At 38.7% G+C, this 17,990-nt stretch overlaps 1 protein-coding gene across 2 annotated transcripts; it reads left to right on the top strand.

The window, feature by feature from the left end:
* Nucleotides 1-86: 86 nt before the first annotated feature.
* Nucleotides 87-16,364, top strand: LOC127966782 (muscle, skeletal receptor tyrosine protein kinase-like). 2 transcript variants are annotated; one of them, XM_052568027.1, is made up of 10 exons: nucleotides 87-392; nucleotides 1,807-2,070; nucleotides 8,456-8,619; nucleotides 9,137-9,160; nucleotides 9,503-9,591; nucleotides 10,117-10,276; nucleotides 10,422-10,608; nucleotides 12,824-13,015; nucleotides 13,883-14,031; nucleotides 14,345-16,364. In XM_052568027.1, the coding sequence occupies exons 1-10, from the start codon at nucleotides 265-267 to the stop codon at nucleotides 15,028-15,030; spliced, it is 2,043 nt and encodes a 680-aa protein (XP_052423987.1). In that variant the 5' UTR covers nucleotides 87-264; the 3' UTR covers nucleotides 15,031-16,364. The 2 variants fall into 2 exon arrangements, with proteins under 2 accessions (XP_052423987.1, XP_052423986.1); XM_052568026.1 differs by having other exon boundaries at nucleotides 96-392; nucleotides 12,821-13,015.
* Nucleotides 16,365-17,990: the final 1,626 nt, after the last annotated feature.

Here is a 17,990-nt window from a genome sequence, read left to right as displayed (position 1 = left end):
TTTTGTTACCAAATAAATGACCAACAAGTACCAACAATTCCTTATTACATGGATCTCTGGTAAACCTCAATCTTATTGGAAGTGGTATCTAAAAAGAAAGACCTCAAGTCCGTAAACTGTGTGCTTCTGTGAAGTAGGTTCTTGAGTCCTGACACATTTAAAGGAGGAGGGCCGTTAAACTTCACACCTGCTGTATCTGCAGAAAGACCCCCGTGCTCTGTGTGTGTCCTCGTCTCAGTCACACACACACTGTGCCACAGAAGCATGCTCAGGTCTACAGCGTGGATGTGTTGCTCTCTGACATTAAACAGATATTGTTTGTGCTCTTCTCTCTTCTTGGGTCTGTTTCTGGTGGTGGACTCTGGATCCTGTATCTTTCCCATAGAATGGAGGTAAGAATGTAATTTACATCCTATTAAGTGGTACTTTAACATGCAGCTTAATACAACGTGACCCTGTGGCCGTATTTTCTCTATAACGGTTTCACCTGGTAAATCTGACAAAATCTGTTAGGAACAGCGAATTTCTAAATGCATTGCATGACTCAAGCTGACTGCTCATGAACTCATGAGTGTGCGTTTAAATTGAGTGGAGCTTTCACTGGAAAGAGCCACTCAAATTTAGTCAGTGTGTCTCTGTTGATTGAAATGATAAATGCAAGCATAAACGTGCTGGATAATGCAGTACTCTCCCGCCGCAAACAAATGTGCCAGATGGTCTAAGTTACACATGAACTTAAATAAACCGAGCTATTATCTGACAGTACAGATTCAGCGTCTGGATGCAATTAAAGCAAAGTTACAGAGAATGAAGTAATTGTGAGAACTGCACTTTATTCCTGTCAGTTGTGCAGTGTGTACATGAGTCAGCACGCAGTCATGGGACAGTCATGTATGGAAGCCTTGAAGATACATCATTATACAACTGAACTATTCTGGCCTGCATTTCCTAAAAGCACCGTAAGCTTAAATTCTGAATTGTAGAGCCACTGAAACCAATGGAGTTACGATCAACTTAAGCTTACGATGCTTTTGGGAAACACAGCCCTGTTTAGTAGCATTTAATGATTGAGGGCAAATAAGTTACTCTTTGACAAAGTACAAACACAGTTTGTTATTATTTCCGAGGAAAGGAGAGCTGTTATGTTTCAAAACCATCAGACTCACGTGTTTTATCTGACATACAATAAAATTAGTAAAATATGTAAACTGAAGGATCCTATATTATATATATTATATTAAATGTGGTCTGTTTACTTTAGCAAGCTTTAAGACGGTAACATATTTAAAAAGAATATACTTTATTGTGAACTAAATGTAAAGTTTTCAGACACCTGATCACGTGTTTGTTTGTTTTTTTATTAAATGAAAATGTAAAATAGTTTACATTTATATTAAATGCAATTATTATAATTTAATAAGTGCTTTTTACGAACTTAAATAGGACTTAAGCATATCTTTATTTGCTAAATAAAATGTTTAATGTGATTTCTATACAAACTTAGCATTTAAATATATTTGCAATTGCACAATTGAAATGATTAAGTTGCAACAAAATGCATTTAAATATATATATCCTTTAAATACAATTATAATTAAAATGACAAGAACTTTACATGTCATTTACCTATCAAAATGAAAAATAAGTCAAAATAAGTGCACTTCTTTAAAGCTTGACAAAAGACATCATGCATAGAGAAGTCGTCCAGAATGCTTTTGCAACCATAATGCAACCCGCACAGAACACCCAGAAACCACACAGTATGTATGTGTTTAATGTTGCATTGTGATCTCTTATATGATTTAGACTGTACAAAGGCAGCGCAGGCTACTGCAGCACATACAGAGGCGACGTGTGTCGGAACGAGCTCCGTCAGGACATGCTGGTATTTTTTAACTATTCTCTTCCGAACCCGGAGGACGCTCAGGAGTACCTGGCACAGAGCGCATGGGGGGAGCTAGACGGGGTGAGCTCATTCTGCAGGCCCGCCGCCAGATCACTGCTCTGCCACGGCACCTTCCAGGACTGCAACCCGTCTGGACTCGGACCAGCACCAAAACCCATCTGCAGGTAATGCAAATGAGCTGATACCGTGCAGAATATGCATATACCAGAAAATATACAGTAAACCAGAAGAAGCCAAAGAAACATATTGGCTATGTGTCATTCGTTGTTGCCTGGATCAGATTTCCTAACATTGCATCAGAAAAAAGCATATCTTTACAGAAAAGGAAACAGCACTGGTGAGCTGTGAGACATGAACCTGTTCACAGAATGACAACCAGAAAAATTAGTTATAGATTCTGTGTTTTGGTAAATGGCTGACATTTAGCTTTTATTCTGTTCTTATGTCACCTATAATAACATTTTTTTTTATTTTATTAAAGACTAGAACAAAAAACTAAAACAAAGCATGAAATTTGACCCATAAAACAAAAAACAAAAATACCATCACAGGATCAAATTATCTACCAGTTGTTATCTATATGTATAAAAAAATATATAAATTAGTGCTGTCAATCGATTAAAAAAAATTAACTAATTAATCGCACAATTCTTTAAAATTAATCGTGATTAATCGCGATTAATCGCAATTAAAAGACTGAAACTTTTTGGATATGTAAATGTAAAATGTAAATAATTAATGTAAACTCAAGACAAAGAAACTATTTAAATTCAAAATATGATTGTTTATTGGAATTTTTGTTTAACTTGTAACACAGATTTTCTCATGTAAACAACATACCTGCAATAAACCATCAATATCCTCCAAATTAACAGTTGGCTTGAAAGCCATATTTATTACAGAAATAAAAACACAGGCATGTAAGTACCATTTGAATTTCAAAACAATCAATGCCAATAAAAAATGATTTCCATGTTGAATTCTAAGTGGACTGCAAAAAATTCCACAGTATAGTCATTGCCAGTGCTTTAAGTGGGCCTGTACACACCGGTACTCAGTACCGCCACTTCCAAATATAGCTCTTGAGCGTACCGCCACCTCTCCGTGCGCCCAGAACGTGCTTGCAGCGTACCGGTACGCTCATTTGGACATCTGTTTTAATAGAGGTTTTAATCTTTTACCTGCACTGCCGATTTTCAGAGCGCCCTTCACAATGCAAGCTTCCTAATTCATCCCACCGAGAGCAGAAACTACATTACCCATTCACCCTTAAGTTATACAAGTGAATAGCGCATGTGTCGCTTTTCCCACTGTTAAGTGTCAACAACTCAACGTGGCCGGAGCAGGTGTGTGAAACTCGTTGTGAGTTATACTAAAGCAAAATCTTGAGTATTTATTGTCTGATAAACATTAAAAACTGTCTGCGGAGGTTGAGTCGTCCTGCAGCCAGCCCCCGCTGGCTGTTCATTGGCTGCAGCATCTTTTTTCTAAGTTCTAAAAAAATACCGTAGACGGCAAGGCACAAATTTAGATATTCATTTATCTAATTAATCTATAGCCTATGCACAAAGACAATATGATCTTTTTGTCCCCTTTTTGTTTTAAAGCTTGATGAAGAGAGAGAGCGCAAGTTGCTGCAGCTGAGGAGGACAGTGATGCACGCGCACAGGAGTGATTGACAGTTCGCGGCACTGTGTACAAAAAATACTCCGCTACACAATTATTTCGTTATTTTCGTTTAAGCTTATTAACATTAGCGTTACAGAAAGGTCTGATTTACGCACTGTTACAGTCATTGTTGTTTTTTTTTTTTTTTAAACAATGACATTTGAGTTCATGATTTTAATGTTGCTGTTTCTTGTGGCAGACTAAATGAAGAGTAATGTTTCTTGTGGCAGACTGAAGAGTAATCCGGCAGAGTTTTATACTGAAACTTTCCGTCTAAAAGTCCTTCCTTGGTCTTATCCATATTTCTTTGCACGTTGAACACACATAGGCCACAACTGGAAATAAAAAAAACTGCAACCGCGTTAATTGCGTTATTTTATTTTAACGCGTTAAATATTTCAAATTAATCGAATGCGTTAACGCGCTAATTTTGACAGCACTAATATAAATATAACATTAATATATAAGTCGCAACATGGCAAATAAGCACAACACAATGGAAAAAGATGAAACACAACAAAATTAGCACAACACAATGGAAATAAGTTGCAGCATGACAAATTAGCACAACGCAATGGAAATAAGCCGAAAGACAACAAAATTAGCACAATACAATGGAAATAAGCCGAAACACACAAAAAAAATAAAATAGCACAAGACAATGGAAATAAGCCGAAACACAACGAAATTAGCACAACATAATGGAAATAAGCTGAAACACAACAAAATTAGCACAACACAATGGAAATAAGCTGAAACACAATGAAATTAGCGCTACACAATGTAAATAAGTCGCAACACAACAAAATTTGCACAACACAATGAAAATAAGTTGTAACATGACAAATTAGCACAATACCATGGAAATAAGCTGAAACACAACAAAATTAGCACAACCCAATGCAAATAAGTCGCAACACAACAAATTAGCACAATACAATGGAAATAAGACGAAACACAACAAAATTTGCACAACACAATGGAAATAAGTTGAAGCACAACAAAATTGAAATAACACAATGGAAATAAGATGAAACACAACAAAATGTAGACAACACAATGGAAATAAGCTGAAACATAATGAAATTAGCACAACACAACGGAAACATGCTACAATCAATCAATCAATCACCTTTATTTATATAGTGCTTTAAACAAAATACATTGCGCCAAAGCACTGAACAACATTCATTTGGAAAACAGTGTCTCAATAATGCAAAATGATAGTTAAAGGCAGTTCATCATTGAATTCAGTTATGTCATCTCTGTTCAGTTGAAATAGTGTCTGTTTTAATTTGCAATCAAGTCAACGATATCGCTGTAGATGAAGTGACCCCAACTAAGCAAGCCAGAGGCGACAGCGGCAAGGAACCGAAACTCCATCTGTGACAGAATGGAGAAAAAAACCTTGGGAGAAACCAGGCTCAGTTGGGGGGCCAGTTCTCCTCTGACCAGACGAAACCAGTAGTTCAATTCCAGGCTGCAGCAAAGTCAGATTGTGCAGAAGAATCATCTGTTTCCTGTGGTCTTGTCCTGGTGCTCCTCTGAGACAAGGTCTTTACAGGGGATCTGTATCTGGGGCTCTAGTTGTCCTGGTCTCCGCTGTCTTTCAGGGCAGTAGAGGTCCTTTCTAGGTGCTGATCCACCATCTGGTCTGGATACGTACTAGATCCGGGTGACTGCAGTGACCCTCTGATCTGGACACAGACTGGATCTGGTGGCCACGGTGACCTCGGAACAAGAGAGAAACAGACAAATATTAGCGTAGATGCCATTCTTCTAATGATGTAGAAAGTACGGTGTTATGTGAAGTGTTCCGGTTCCAGTTTACCTAATTAATGCAGCCTAAAAATCCTTTAACGGATTTGGATATTAAAAGCATATTAGTATGTTATGTGTATGCCAGGTTAAAGAGATGGGTCTTTAATCTAGATTTAAACTGCAAGAGTGTGTCTGCCTCCCGAACAATGTTAGGTAGGTTATTCCAGAGTTTAGGCGCCAAATAGGAAAAGGATCTGCCGCCCGCAGTTGATTTTGATATTCTAGGTATTATCAAATTGCCTGAGTTTTGAGAACGTAGCGGACGTAGAGGAGTATAATGTAAAAGGAGCTCATTCAAATACTGAGGTGCTAAACCATTCAGGGCTTTATAAGTAATAAGCAATATTTTAAAATCTATACGATGTTTGATAGGGAGCCAGTGCAGTGTGGACAGGACCGGGCTAATATGGTCATACTTCCTGGTTCTAGTAAGAACTCTTGCTGCTGCATTTTGGACTAGCTGTAGTTTGTTTACCAAGCCTGCAGAACAACCACCCAATAAAGCATTACAGTAGTCTAACCTTGAAGTCATAAATGCATGGATTAACATTTCTGCATTTGACATTGAGAGCATAGGCCGTAATTTAGATATATTTTTGAGATGGAAAAATGCAGTTTTACAAATGCTAGAAACGTGGCTTTCTAAGGAAAGATTGCGATCAAGTAGCACACCTAGGTTCCTAACTGATGACGAAGAATTGACAGAGCAACCATCAAGTCTTAGACAGTGTTCTAGGTTATTACAAGTAGAGTTTTTAGGCCCTATGATTAACACCTCTGTTTTTTCTGAATTTAGCAGTAAGAAATTACTCGTCATCCAATTTTTTATATCGACTATGCATTCCATTAGTTTTTCAAATTGGTGTGTTTCACCGGGCTGCGAGGAAATATAGAGCTGCGTATCATCAGCATAACAGTGAAAGCTAACACCATGTTTCCTGATGATATCTCCCAAGGGTAACATATAAAGCATGAAGAGTAGCGGCCCTAGAACTGAGCCTTGAGGTACTCCATACTGCACTTGTGATCGATATGATACATCTTCATTCACTGCTACGAACTGATGGCGGTCATATAAGTACGATTTAAACCATGCTAATGCACTTCCACTGATGCCAACAAAGTGTTCAAGTCTATGCAAAAGAATGTTGTGGTCAATTGTGTCAAACGCAGCACTAAGATCCAATAAAACTAATAGAGAGATACACCCACGATCAGATGATAAGAGCAGATCATTTGTAACTCTAAGGAGAGCAGTTTCAGTACTATGATACGGTCTAAATCCTGACTGGAAATCCTCACATATACCATTTTTCTCTAAGAAGGAATATAATTGTGAGGATACCACCTTTTCTAGTATCTTGGACAGAAAAGGGAGATTCGAGATTGGTCTATAATTAACTAGTTCTCTGGGGTCAAGTTGTGGCTTTTTTATGAGAGGCTTAATAACAGCCAGTTTGAAGGTTTTGGGGACATGTCCTAATAACAATGAGGAATTAATAATAGTCAGAAGAGGACCTATGACTTCTGGAAGCACCTCTTTTAAGAGCTTAGATGGTATAGGGTCTAACATACATGTTGTAAGTTTAGATGATTTAACAAGTTTATACAATTCTTCCTCTCCTATAGTAGAGAATGAGTGGAACTGTTCCTCAGGGGGTCTATAGTGCACTGTCTGATGCGAAACTGTAGCTGACGGCTGAATGGTTGCAATTTTATCTCTAATAGTATCGATTTTAGAAGTAAAGTAGTTCATAAAGTCATTACTGCTGTGGTGTTGGGAAATGTCAACACTTGTTGAGGCTTTATTTTTCGTTAATTTAGCCACTGTATTGAATAAATACCTGGGGTTATGTTTGTTTTCTTCTAAAAGAGAAGAAAAGTAATCAGATCTAGCAGTTTTTAATGCTTTTCTGTAGGATATGCTACTTTCCCGCCAAGCAATACGAAATACCTCTAGTTTTGTTTTCCTCCAGCTGCGCTCCATTTTTCGGGCTGCTCTCTTTAGGGTGCGAGTATGCTCATTATACCATGGTGTCAAACTGTTTTCCTTAACCTTTCTTAAGCATAAAGGAGCAACTGTATTTAAAGTGCTAGAAAAGAGAGAGTCCATAGTTTCTGTTACATCATCAAGTTGTTCTGAGGTTTTGGATATGCTAAGGAATTCGGATACATCAGGAAGATAACTTAAAAAGCAGTCTTTTGTGGTAGAAGTGATGGTTCTTCGATACTTGTAACAAGAAGTAGAATTTACAATTTTGGCTATATGAAGTTTACACAGAACTAAATAATGATCTGAGATATCATATACACCACAACGGAATTAGCAGAACACAACAGAATCAAGTCACAACACAACAAAATTAGCAAATTGCAATGAAAACAAGCCACAACAGCACAACACAAAGGAAACATCAGAAACTTGAATGAAGTTAATCTGCCGATTGTCCTGCAGGTAACCTCATATACGATGTATATAAATACTGTATTTACGATTACTCCAGAGCACTCATAGATCCACAAAGATTTTCAAGTACTACTTAAGTTACGATGGTTTTTGGATATGGTCCACAAGTCTAAGATGATTTGTGTGATCATTTTTACGCTCAGCTTAAATTTACGATACTTTTGGGAAATGCAGCCCATTTGTATTTATATTATATTGTGCACATACATATTGTATTATATTTAATTTAATTGTTATATTTTAAATAAATAAATAAATAAATAATTATTTTAATTTAAAGAATTAAAAAAATAATCATTTTAAATAATATAAAATAAAATAAAATTTAGTTTGAAATACAATATGACATGATATTCATCAGGCACAGAAACGGCACTTCATAAATAAAAGACTCATAAGGCTATTTAGTAGATGCTTTTATTCAAAGCAAGTCACAGTATTGGAGCAACCTGAGGTTTGCTCATCATGCCTAAGCAAACAATGGTGGTCGACCTAGAAACCAGCAAGTTTTCAAATGCTAGCCCTAAGCTTTAACCACTAAACCACCCATGCTATATATATATTTCAACATACACTGTGCTGTTGTGTCACAGGGAGCACTGTCTGGCTGTGAAAGAGCTGTACTGTTATAAGGAGTGGCGCTCTGCTGAGGAACGATCTCTTAGAGGGTTCCAACATAGCATCACTCTCCCAGAATGCACCTCTCTACCCAGCCAACAAGCAGACCCATCCTCATGCACAGCGGTTCCTTACGTTGGTAAGTGTGACACGCTATTATATAAACATATATTTTTAGCTCTGAAAATCATGTGATATTTTGGGGCTGATTGTCAATGATGTTCATAAAGCATCCGTCCCATGAAAACAATGGGTGTTAGAGGAAAACCTGCCACGTATGGTTCTTGGCAGGACAATGCTGTAGATTTTCTTTGTTTATGTGAAATGCCTCGTGAGGAATGTGAGGACAGCAGACCTGGAGATCGACAAGATTAGGGTGGTTTATAGCCAAAGCATGCGAGGAAGTTGGGGAGATTGAACAGCTGAGTAAATGGTCCTATCTACAGTAAATGTTTCCATGCCATGTTTGCAAGCTGTTGTCTTGCTAAATTTAATGGGAAAGAGCAATGAAATGGTAATTATATAAAGCAGGAGACTGACAATTAGGCTGTGTATCTTCTAGAAGCCTGCACGTCAGAAAAGTATAACTAAACTTAATAAGTAAAATTAATAAATCAATTAATTTTTTATTTATTTATTTTGCTTGTTTAATACAGATCTCAATAAAGACCAAGTTACAAGTAAGTGAGAATTTTTCTTTGCTTTCTTCACGGTGGGGTGTAAAAGTGGAAGCTATATTTTATTTTTAATTAAACGTGCATGTGAACTGCTTTGTAAATGACAACAACAACAACAATACTACTAACTACTATCAAAAATAAATCATGTAATAATTACTATTTAGATTTGTTTAATTAAATAATAATTATTATTAATTATTGCATTATTATATGCACAGATCCATACATACACAGATATTTACTAACAGGCCTTTGGACTCCAGTTTGCATTAAACAGCAATAATGATCATAAAAGCACACTTTTCATTTTATTTGACCAGTGACAGTTTATTTATTTTTTAGCAACATGTTACAGTGACAAAGGAAGGTTTTACCAAGGAACTCACAACATGACAGCATCTTCCATTCCCTGTCAGCGATGGAACCAGCAGGTAAATGTTTGTTTTGAAGCCAGCATAGCTACATTTACAAATAAAATCTTCCTATACTCTTATTTGGTGCGATTATTTAATGCTTTTTTAAAAAAAAAAAAACATGCATTTTAACATGCTATCATTTTCACTATAATCAAATATAATTGGCTATAATCAAATATCAAATAGTATTTTTTTATTTTTTTTATGTCACTATCCTCAAACTATAACCTACCCCTGAACAATTTGAATTCTGCACGTTGGCATACACTCAGCGACCTTCAACAGATATGAACAGAGGAAACAAATGTTTTTACAGCAAAAACAATGGAGGGTCAAAATAAATCAATCCAGAGGTTTCCTTTGAAATGAAGTTTTAAATGGAGAAGATTTTGTCTCTTTTCAAAACAATGTGGAAAGGTTTAATGCATGTGGTGTGTTTCAACCTGGCAGTGCTGGATATATCAGAGATAATGGGAATATTGAATTTAGCCACAGAGGTTTGAGTTTCTTGGTTGACCGCTCTGTTTTTATCCCACTCAGGATCCCCATCAACATAGACTCTCTGTAGATGTGATTCCTGAGTTGCGAAATGCAGAAAACTACTGTCGTAACCCAGGAGGAGAGAGTGACAGGCCATGGTGCTACACCACAAACTCTAATGTACGCTGGGAGTACTGTCTGGTGCCCAAATGTGGAGAAGGTATAACAATTCATATCTCACTAATAAATAAGATAAACTAGAATCACGCTGTGAAAATACTTTTTGACTGGACTAGAATGTCAGCTATCTCTTAAATATTAAACAAATGCTGGTCCTGGCTTACAATTATTCTTCTTTTCTTCAGTTATGAGTGTGAAGACTGCACCCTCCATTACAAAACCAGTCCAGATTTACCCGCCTCCTCCTGTGTCTACAGCCTACTCAATGAGCGTTATCATCTTCATCATTTCTGGCTTCGCTGGGGCGGCCTTCTTTACCATTCTCATCCTCATGTGCCATAGGCGAAAGAAAATGTGGCAAAAGAGGAAAAGGTAAATAATGGACTGAAAAGTCTCGTTTATAGTAATTTACAGTCATTTAGTCTCTCAATACAATTACCTGCACTACACTGATGGCTCAAACATTTAAAATAGGGTTCCTCAAATCTGGCCCTGGAGGGCCAATGTCCTGCAGAGTTGAATTCAAACCCTGGTCAAGCTTAATTACCTGTAATTTCCTAGTGTTTGGAGCTAAACCCTGAAGAACCCTGCTTTAAAAAGTGTGATCCATGAGGACTGATGTAGGACAGGGTTGAATTAATTTCCATCTCGGCATCAGCATAACTTACTGTACTTGTGAAGTGCTCCTGATGATCTTAATTAGCTATTTCAGCCTTGTTTGATCAAGGATGGAGCTGAATATGCAGAAAGTAAGGACTTCAGGAACAGAAATGTATCAAGGTCTACCAAGTGAGCATAGGTATCAACATCTGTTGTTTTGTCCTGAAACAACATTCCTATTAAACAATCATAGTCCAGATCTTAAATTTCAAACCCTAACAGGACACTCAATCAAAATTACTCTAGAAAAGGTATGGCCAACCCTGCTCCTGAATGGGATACCATCCTGCAGAGTTTAACTCAACCCTAATCAAACACACCTGAAATCAAGGTGTTTAGGATGATTTGAAAGCAAAGGTTTAATGGAGCAAGGCCTAAACTGAAATCTGCTGGAATGTAGCGCTTTAGCATCAGAGTTTGCTATCCCATCTCCTGAAGGTACACCATCAAACAGAGTATTGCTCTAATTCTGGTCCAACACACTTGTCTGTAATGTTCAAGTAATCCTGGACATCTTCGTGTAACAATATAATCTTCGTAATCATCGGGAAGAAGGAGGTGGGAACCGGCGGACAATCAACTGAAACTTTAATAATAAAAAATAAACACAAAACAGTGCAACAGCCTCTCGCGGATGACTGTTCGGCACAAATAAAAAGCAAACACAAAATAAAGTCCAGGCCTGGTCCTCTCTCGTCCATCACTGTCGTTGCTCTGGTTTTATATCCCTCCATCTCCTCCGTGGGACTCGAGACCGGTGGGTTGAACAGGTTTTGCTCATTCCCCAATCACTCCATCGGCCTCACTCCTGTTCCCATGTCTCTCGGCCCCGCCCCACTCGTCACATACCCCCATCACCCCTAGCAGGCCGGGGTTTCTCCCGAGACTGCGCTTTACTCCCCCCACTCACGGGGACCTGCGGGAACCTGGGGGTAGGACAGACGAGGCGAGAGAAAAGGAGATGGAAAGAGGAGCAACAGAAACGAGAGAGGGGAGAGAGAAAAAAAATTCCGGTTCCCAGACATGCTGCCGCTTTAACCCTTCACCAGCTGGGTGATCTCCTCCGCAGTGCCAGGCGGTGGCACTGGACGGCCCTCGGCGGACGGCACGACACTCTTCTGCCGCCCGGTGGACGGCGACAGCTCCTCCGGTTTTGGGCAGCGGCAGGAGTCCCCCGTTCCCTGCTCCTCCCCATTCCGGCAGATGGCAGCAGGCTCCGGCCCCATGGCGAACGGCGCTGACTCCTCCGCTCCCTCAAGGATGGCAGCCGCCCCTCCACATCACGGGCGGCCGGCAGCGAGCTCGTCTGTCCCCGGCAACTCACTCCAGCCCTCGAGCGTCCATGGCGGCACACTCCTCGCATGCTCGATGGCACCGCGGATTCACCACAGCGGCGAGGGATCTTCAGCAGTGCATCCCTCCTTCTCCCGGGCTTCGGCACCACTGTAAAAATATAACCTTCGTAATCATCTGGAAGAAGGACGCGGGAACCAGCGGACAATCAACTGAAACTTTAATAATCAAAAATAAACACAAAACAGCACAACAGCCCCTCGCGGATGACTGTTGTGCACAAATAAAAAGCAAACACAAAAGAAAGTCCAGGCCTGGTCCTCTCTCTTCCGTCACTGTCGTCGCTCTGGTTTTATATCCCTCCATCTCCTCCTTGGGACTCGAGACCGGTGGTTCGAGCAGGTGTCACTCATTCCCCAATCAGTCCACCAGCCTCGCTCCTGTTCCCACGTCTCTCGGCCCCGCCCCACTCGTCACACTTGGTTAGAAAAACTCTGCAGGAAGGTGGCTCTCTTGGAGAATCGAATGCCCTTGCTCTTGAGAACTCTCACTAGAAGTTGCTTTGTATGTTGCATTACTTAAATTATTAGCTATATGCATCTAAACAACACAGTTGTGCTTCTATATTCAGTAGAGTGCTGGAGACGCCTACTCTGACTACACTCCCCTCAGAGCTCTTGCTGGACCGACTTCATCCCAACCCCATGTACCAACGACTGCCTCTCCTTCTCAACTCTAAGCTCCTCAGTCTCGAATATCCACGCAACAACATTGAATATGTCCGTGATATTGGAGAGGGGGCCTTCGGTAGGGTGTTTCAGGCAAGGTGAGAGCTACCAAATGTTACACACAAATGTAACACCAGTGGTGCTAATGTCTGTTCTTGTTTGCCACTGTCACTGTTTATATGGACAGTCCACCGCATGATTTCTTTTGTAAGGTTTTTTCAGAGTTAACTTTTATAGTATGTGAATGGTTAAGTGAACCCAGTTTTAAGGACAATGACTGTACTCTCAGAAACTCTTTACTGACTCACCATTTAGATCTGAGACAGCATAAACCATTATTCAGCAAGCAAAGGTTTGACGTGTTCAGACCAAATAGTTCTGATATCAGATATACAGAGACCCTGGGAAGTACAGCAGTGGGTATAATGTATACACCATATGGCTTTTGCCTGGAATAGGATATTGGATAGGTATAGTAAACATGTGATGTGTTTCAATATGAAACTTCCCTGTAGACACTATCGTGTGAGTGAACTCTGCTGAGGGGGTTATTTATAGACGCCCATTAGAAAAGTGTTTACTTCTCCAGGAACACACAGGAGCCTTCAGCACAGGAAGTGCAATCTTAATGGTATTCGAAGCTGGTTCTTGAGTTAGTGCCATTGTCGTTCTGTTTCCAAAGTTTGGCATCACCATTTAAACTATTTTGAAAGGCTTTATGACCTGTTTGTCAATATGTGACAGATAAAGCTGGTTTCAGGTCAGTGAAGGTGGCCTGTTACTCCATGACAAGAAAGTAATTTCTAAGTTAAGCAAATTAGACTATTATGCCTACTACATTACTTCAAAAGCTGGAAAAAAGTTCAAAAACTGATTGATGGTCCAGGCTTGAATTGTCCAGGTTTGTTTGACCAGGATCAGCAAGTTACTGCAATGTGATTCCCAATGTTCCTGCTATTCTTTAGAGCCCCTGGTCTTTTGCCAATGGAGCCATTCACCATGGTGGCAGTGAAGATGTTGAAGGAGGAAGCTTCGGCTGATATGCAGAATGACTTTCAAAGAGAAGCTGCACTTATGGCTGAGTTTGATCACCCCAACATTGTCCGTCTCCTAGGTAATGTGTCTCAACTTCAAAGGCTTGCACCATACATCTGCTTGAGGACTTTCCTAAAATTAAACACATCTGCTTCCTATTACACTTATGTCCTTTCCTCAAGGGTACCACACAATTGAAAAAGCCTTAAAATAGCTTGACTTATCCATTTCAGAGTTGACCCAGCGTGTAGTCTGGATCAGTCCACTCTGTGGCATTTCGGAACCATATTCAGTGCCTCGACTCAGTGTTAGAATAACAGAAGGATATTTTTGGTTAGGCATCAACTGTTGGAAGCACAACTAAGCCTGTCGTTTGTGTATCTGTCATGCAGGAGTCTGTGCAGTGGGGAAGCCCATGTGTCTCATGTTTGAATACATGGCCTATGGGGACTTGAACGAATTCCTGCGACGGCGCTCTTCAACCCAGCAGCCCAGTCTAAGTCGGGATACCTTGACTTGCAGCAGTCTGGTGTCAGAACCTGAGCGTTACCCACCCCTCAGCTGCCTGGAGCAGCTCTCCATTTCCAAGCAGGTGGCGGCAGGAATGGCGTACTTGTCGGAACGCAAGTTTGTGCACCGTGACCTAGCTACCCGCAACTGTTTGGTCGCCGAAAACCTGGTTGTGAAAATTGCGGATTTTGGTCTCTCGCGCAACATCTATGCTGCAGATTATTACAAAGCCAGTGAAAACGATGCCATCCCAATTCGCTGGATGCCACCCGAATCTATCTTCTACAACCGCTACACCAGCGAGTCAGATGTGTGGGCTTATGGTGTGGTATTATGGGAAATCTTCTCATATGGCATGCAGCCATACTATGGCATGGCCCATGAGGAGGTCATCTACTATGTAAGGGATGGAAATGTGCTCGCCTGTCCAGAAAACTGTCCACAGGAGTTGTATAATCTCATGCGTTTGTGTTGGAGCACTCATCCCACTGACCGGCCTAGTTTCGCAAGCATTCACCGCATCCTGGAAAGAATGCATGACCAGATGCTCCAATCTGGCCTTTCTTGAGGATCTCTAAAAATGCAATTCAAAGAACCGAAAAGCTCCAATCTTAAAGGAACTCGTTAAAATCCCAAAGAGCCCTGAGGGGTCTTAAAGAAGGATAAAACATTTTTAGGTATCCACAAGAGCTGAAGACAACCCAGCAACATTTTAAGTGCCCATATACTCAAGAAACCAGAGGAACATTGAGGAATGAGTAAGAAGCCTGAAATGATTGAAAAGGCTCTCACACCTTGAGGAATATTGATCCCTTAAACTCTTTGAAGACGAGTTTGCTTGCATCTGTTCAAAGGATCCTGTTTGTTTTTTTTCAATGAGACAGATGTATGGCAGACATCAGATGAGTGCTAGTCAAGGTTTGAGGTGATTCATATTAACAGGATCACCAGTAATGAAGTTTAATGTACAATCACTGCAATAATCTAGACTGAAATCTCTGCAAGCAGAGACATACAGTATAAATGTCTGATATTTGTACTTTTCATCGCTTTTATATCTATTTTGAGTAAAAATCCGAGAGTATTATGCATCTGTTAGTAACATTCTTTAATAAAGTTCATTCAATAACATGCTATAGTGCTTAAAGCTGAACAATGTTGTCATTGATTAATTTAGATTTAAAACATTTAAATAGAATAGCTTATTCCAAAGTGGCACATCATCACTTTACTTTATGTTGTAACTAAGCAGTTTTGTTAATTTCTCATTAATTGATATTCCAGGATACTATCTTTCTCTGTGTGTTCTCGGTTATATTTGTGAGTGAAACACTGTATCAGAAAATATTGTAGAGAAGTTTATGTAGAATATTTTTGAACGATTTCTTAAGATCATATCTCATAATTCATAAACAAAACTGAATGTGTATGAACTATATGCGTTTTATCATAAATTGAGATGAAGACATCTGCTTAGTTTTAGCTTTTAACAATTAATCTGTTTGATGGTCCCATATACACTACCAGCCAACAAACAATAAAACCTATTAAAATTAAGTAGTCACCCCTTTGTCTAGATTATAACACTGCTTACACTTAAAGCCCTTTACATACTGGTGCATTCTGGGATACTTTATAAACAGTATTATATGAGTGTCCATGTGTACCTAACACTTTACTTCATCTGATACAACTCACCGGTTTCATTTTCAGTTCAATTCAGTTCAGCATGTCCGAACTTCTGACAGGTATTTAAAATCTCAGAAAAAAAAAAAAAAGCTTTGGGAATCTGCTATTATACACATAGCATGACCTATTTTTTTGTGTTATTATGTCATTATTGTATAATTACACAATTTTTGACCAACTATGTTAATAAAGTGGTTAAATTAGTTATATGAATCGATGTTGGATGTGACTTGCTTGAAATAAAACTATTTAGTACATTTCTCATATCTCAGAAATAAATCCTCAAATCCACAATTGCAGAAAGCAACATTAATGGTATGTACGTTCCTGTCCATATCAAGTTTGATTAAATGTGGTAATATAAGCAGCTAATTACGAAGCTTGATAGTGTACTGGACATTTGTTTTTCTGTTTAAAATTGTGGTTTATTTCGGGTAGCAGGCAGGGGGCAGTATGACATCACAGGAACTAAAATGACCTCATGGAGCCTGATTTATGACACTACTTTTCTCTGCATTTGAGACAGTTTTTGCTCCAAGCATTCAAAACAGGAACTCACCGAGACTGTATTAAATCACGCTGGCATTTAATGAAGAGAGATGGTGAAGGATTTACTTTCAACGTGTGTGGGACTGATTCTCCATCCCAGCATTTAATTCATCATCTCAGAATGTAGGGTCACATCTGATAATCCTAGAAATACATGATCTTTGCCATGAGTTTTTAACTGTTATAGAATCCTCAAGGAGTAAGCGAGGCAAAACCACAGACATCCCAATAGTAGTAGTAGGCCAGGAAAAACAAGTGATGAATGGATTCATGAGCTGTGGCTCCTGCCAGCACGTTTGGTTGACGGAGAGGCCACAACACAACCGACCGGGTGAATTTGGGCCTCAGTGATTTCTGTTCAAACCGAACACTCTCTCTGACCCCTGTCATGTAACTTGAAGACAGAACACAGAATTACTGATCACCCCACAAGACACTTAAAAAAGCTGATTTTTCCTTAATACACAAAAAGTCATGTTGAAATTGGATAGGATAATGGATTTCATAAGGCAGAAATATAAAAAAATCAAATAAATTATCCGGTTTAGCAATAAAATAAAATAAAAGAAAAGAAAATGTTCAATCCCAACAATTTTTTTTTTATATTTTTATTTTTTATGTTTTAATAAAAATTTCATACAGTGCTTTTATACTGTTTTAAACTGTTCATAAAGGAGAAATATAATACATTTCATTATTATATTTAATTAAGGGGGAAAATAAAATAAAAGTTTCAATTTCAAACGTTTATTTATATTATTATTTGGTATTTCTTTGTAATAAATTTCATACCTTCATTTCATACCATAATTTTTATGCTGTTTATTTTTTATTAGTTAATTATACTAATGATATATAATGCTACTTAGATAATAAAACTGTATAGTTTAGAAGCTTTATTTTAATAATCAGCTTTATAAATTTCCTCAGAAATTAATATTTACTTATGTAAAAACTATGAACAGTGAAATAGAGCAATGAATTAATGAATGGATTAATTCATTCATTAATTAGTGTAACAGATCAGATCATTTGGTTTTAATGGGCAACGTTAATAATCAAATATTTTGAGTTGATATTATGTTCTTTTGGACATGTTGAGACATTGGGATCTTATAAATTCTAGTGGAGACGTGCGAGCTTACTGGGGTCATTTTCTCAGGAGAAAGCAGGAAACCACAATGACCTGCGAGTCTCCTTTTGATCTTCATCTAATCTCACTGCTGTCTTGAAATAACAACAGATATACTGACGAGATCCTGTTTGTGATGCTCTCTTCTGATGCTAAGG

The sequence above is a fragment of the Carassius gibelio genome, chromosome B10 (assembly GCF_023724105.1).
Source record: "Carassius gibelio isolate Cgi1373 ecotype wild population from Czech Republic chromosome B10, carGib1.2-hapl.c, whole genome shotgun sequence".
Taxonomy (NCBI): Eukaryota; Metazoa; Chordata; class Actinopteri; order Cypriniformes; family Cyprinidae; genus Carassius; species Carassius gibelio.
This window is presented reverse-complemented; position numbering and strand designations above follow the sequence as displayed.

What these genes read in the sequence shown, in the direction of transcription:
- LOC127966782 (XM_052568026.1), top strand. Translation starts at nt 265, where the DNA reads ATGCTCAGGTCTACAGCGTGGATGTGTTGCTCTCTGACATTAAACAGA. An exon ending in CACAGCGGTTCCTTACGTTG is followed by an intron (nt 8,620 to 9,136) that starts GTAAGTGTGACA and finishes TGTTTAATACAG; the next exon opens with ATCTCAATAAAGACCAAGTT. An exon ending in GGTGCCCAAATGTGGAGAAG is followed by an intron (nt 10,277 to 10,421) that starts GTATAACAATTC and finishes TCTTTTCTTCAG; the next exon opens with TTATGAGTGTGAAGACTGCA.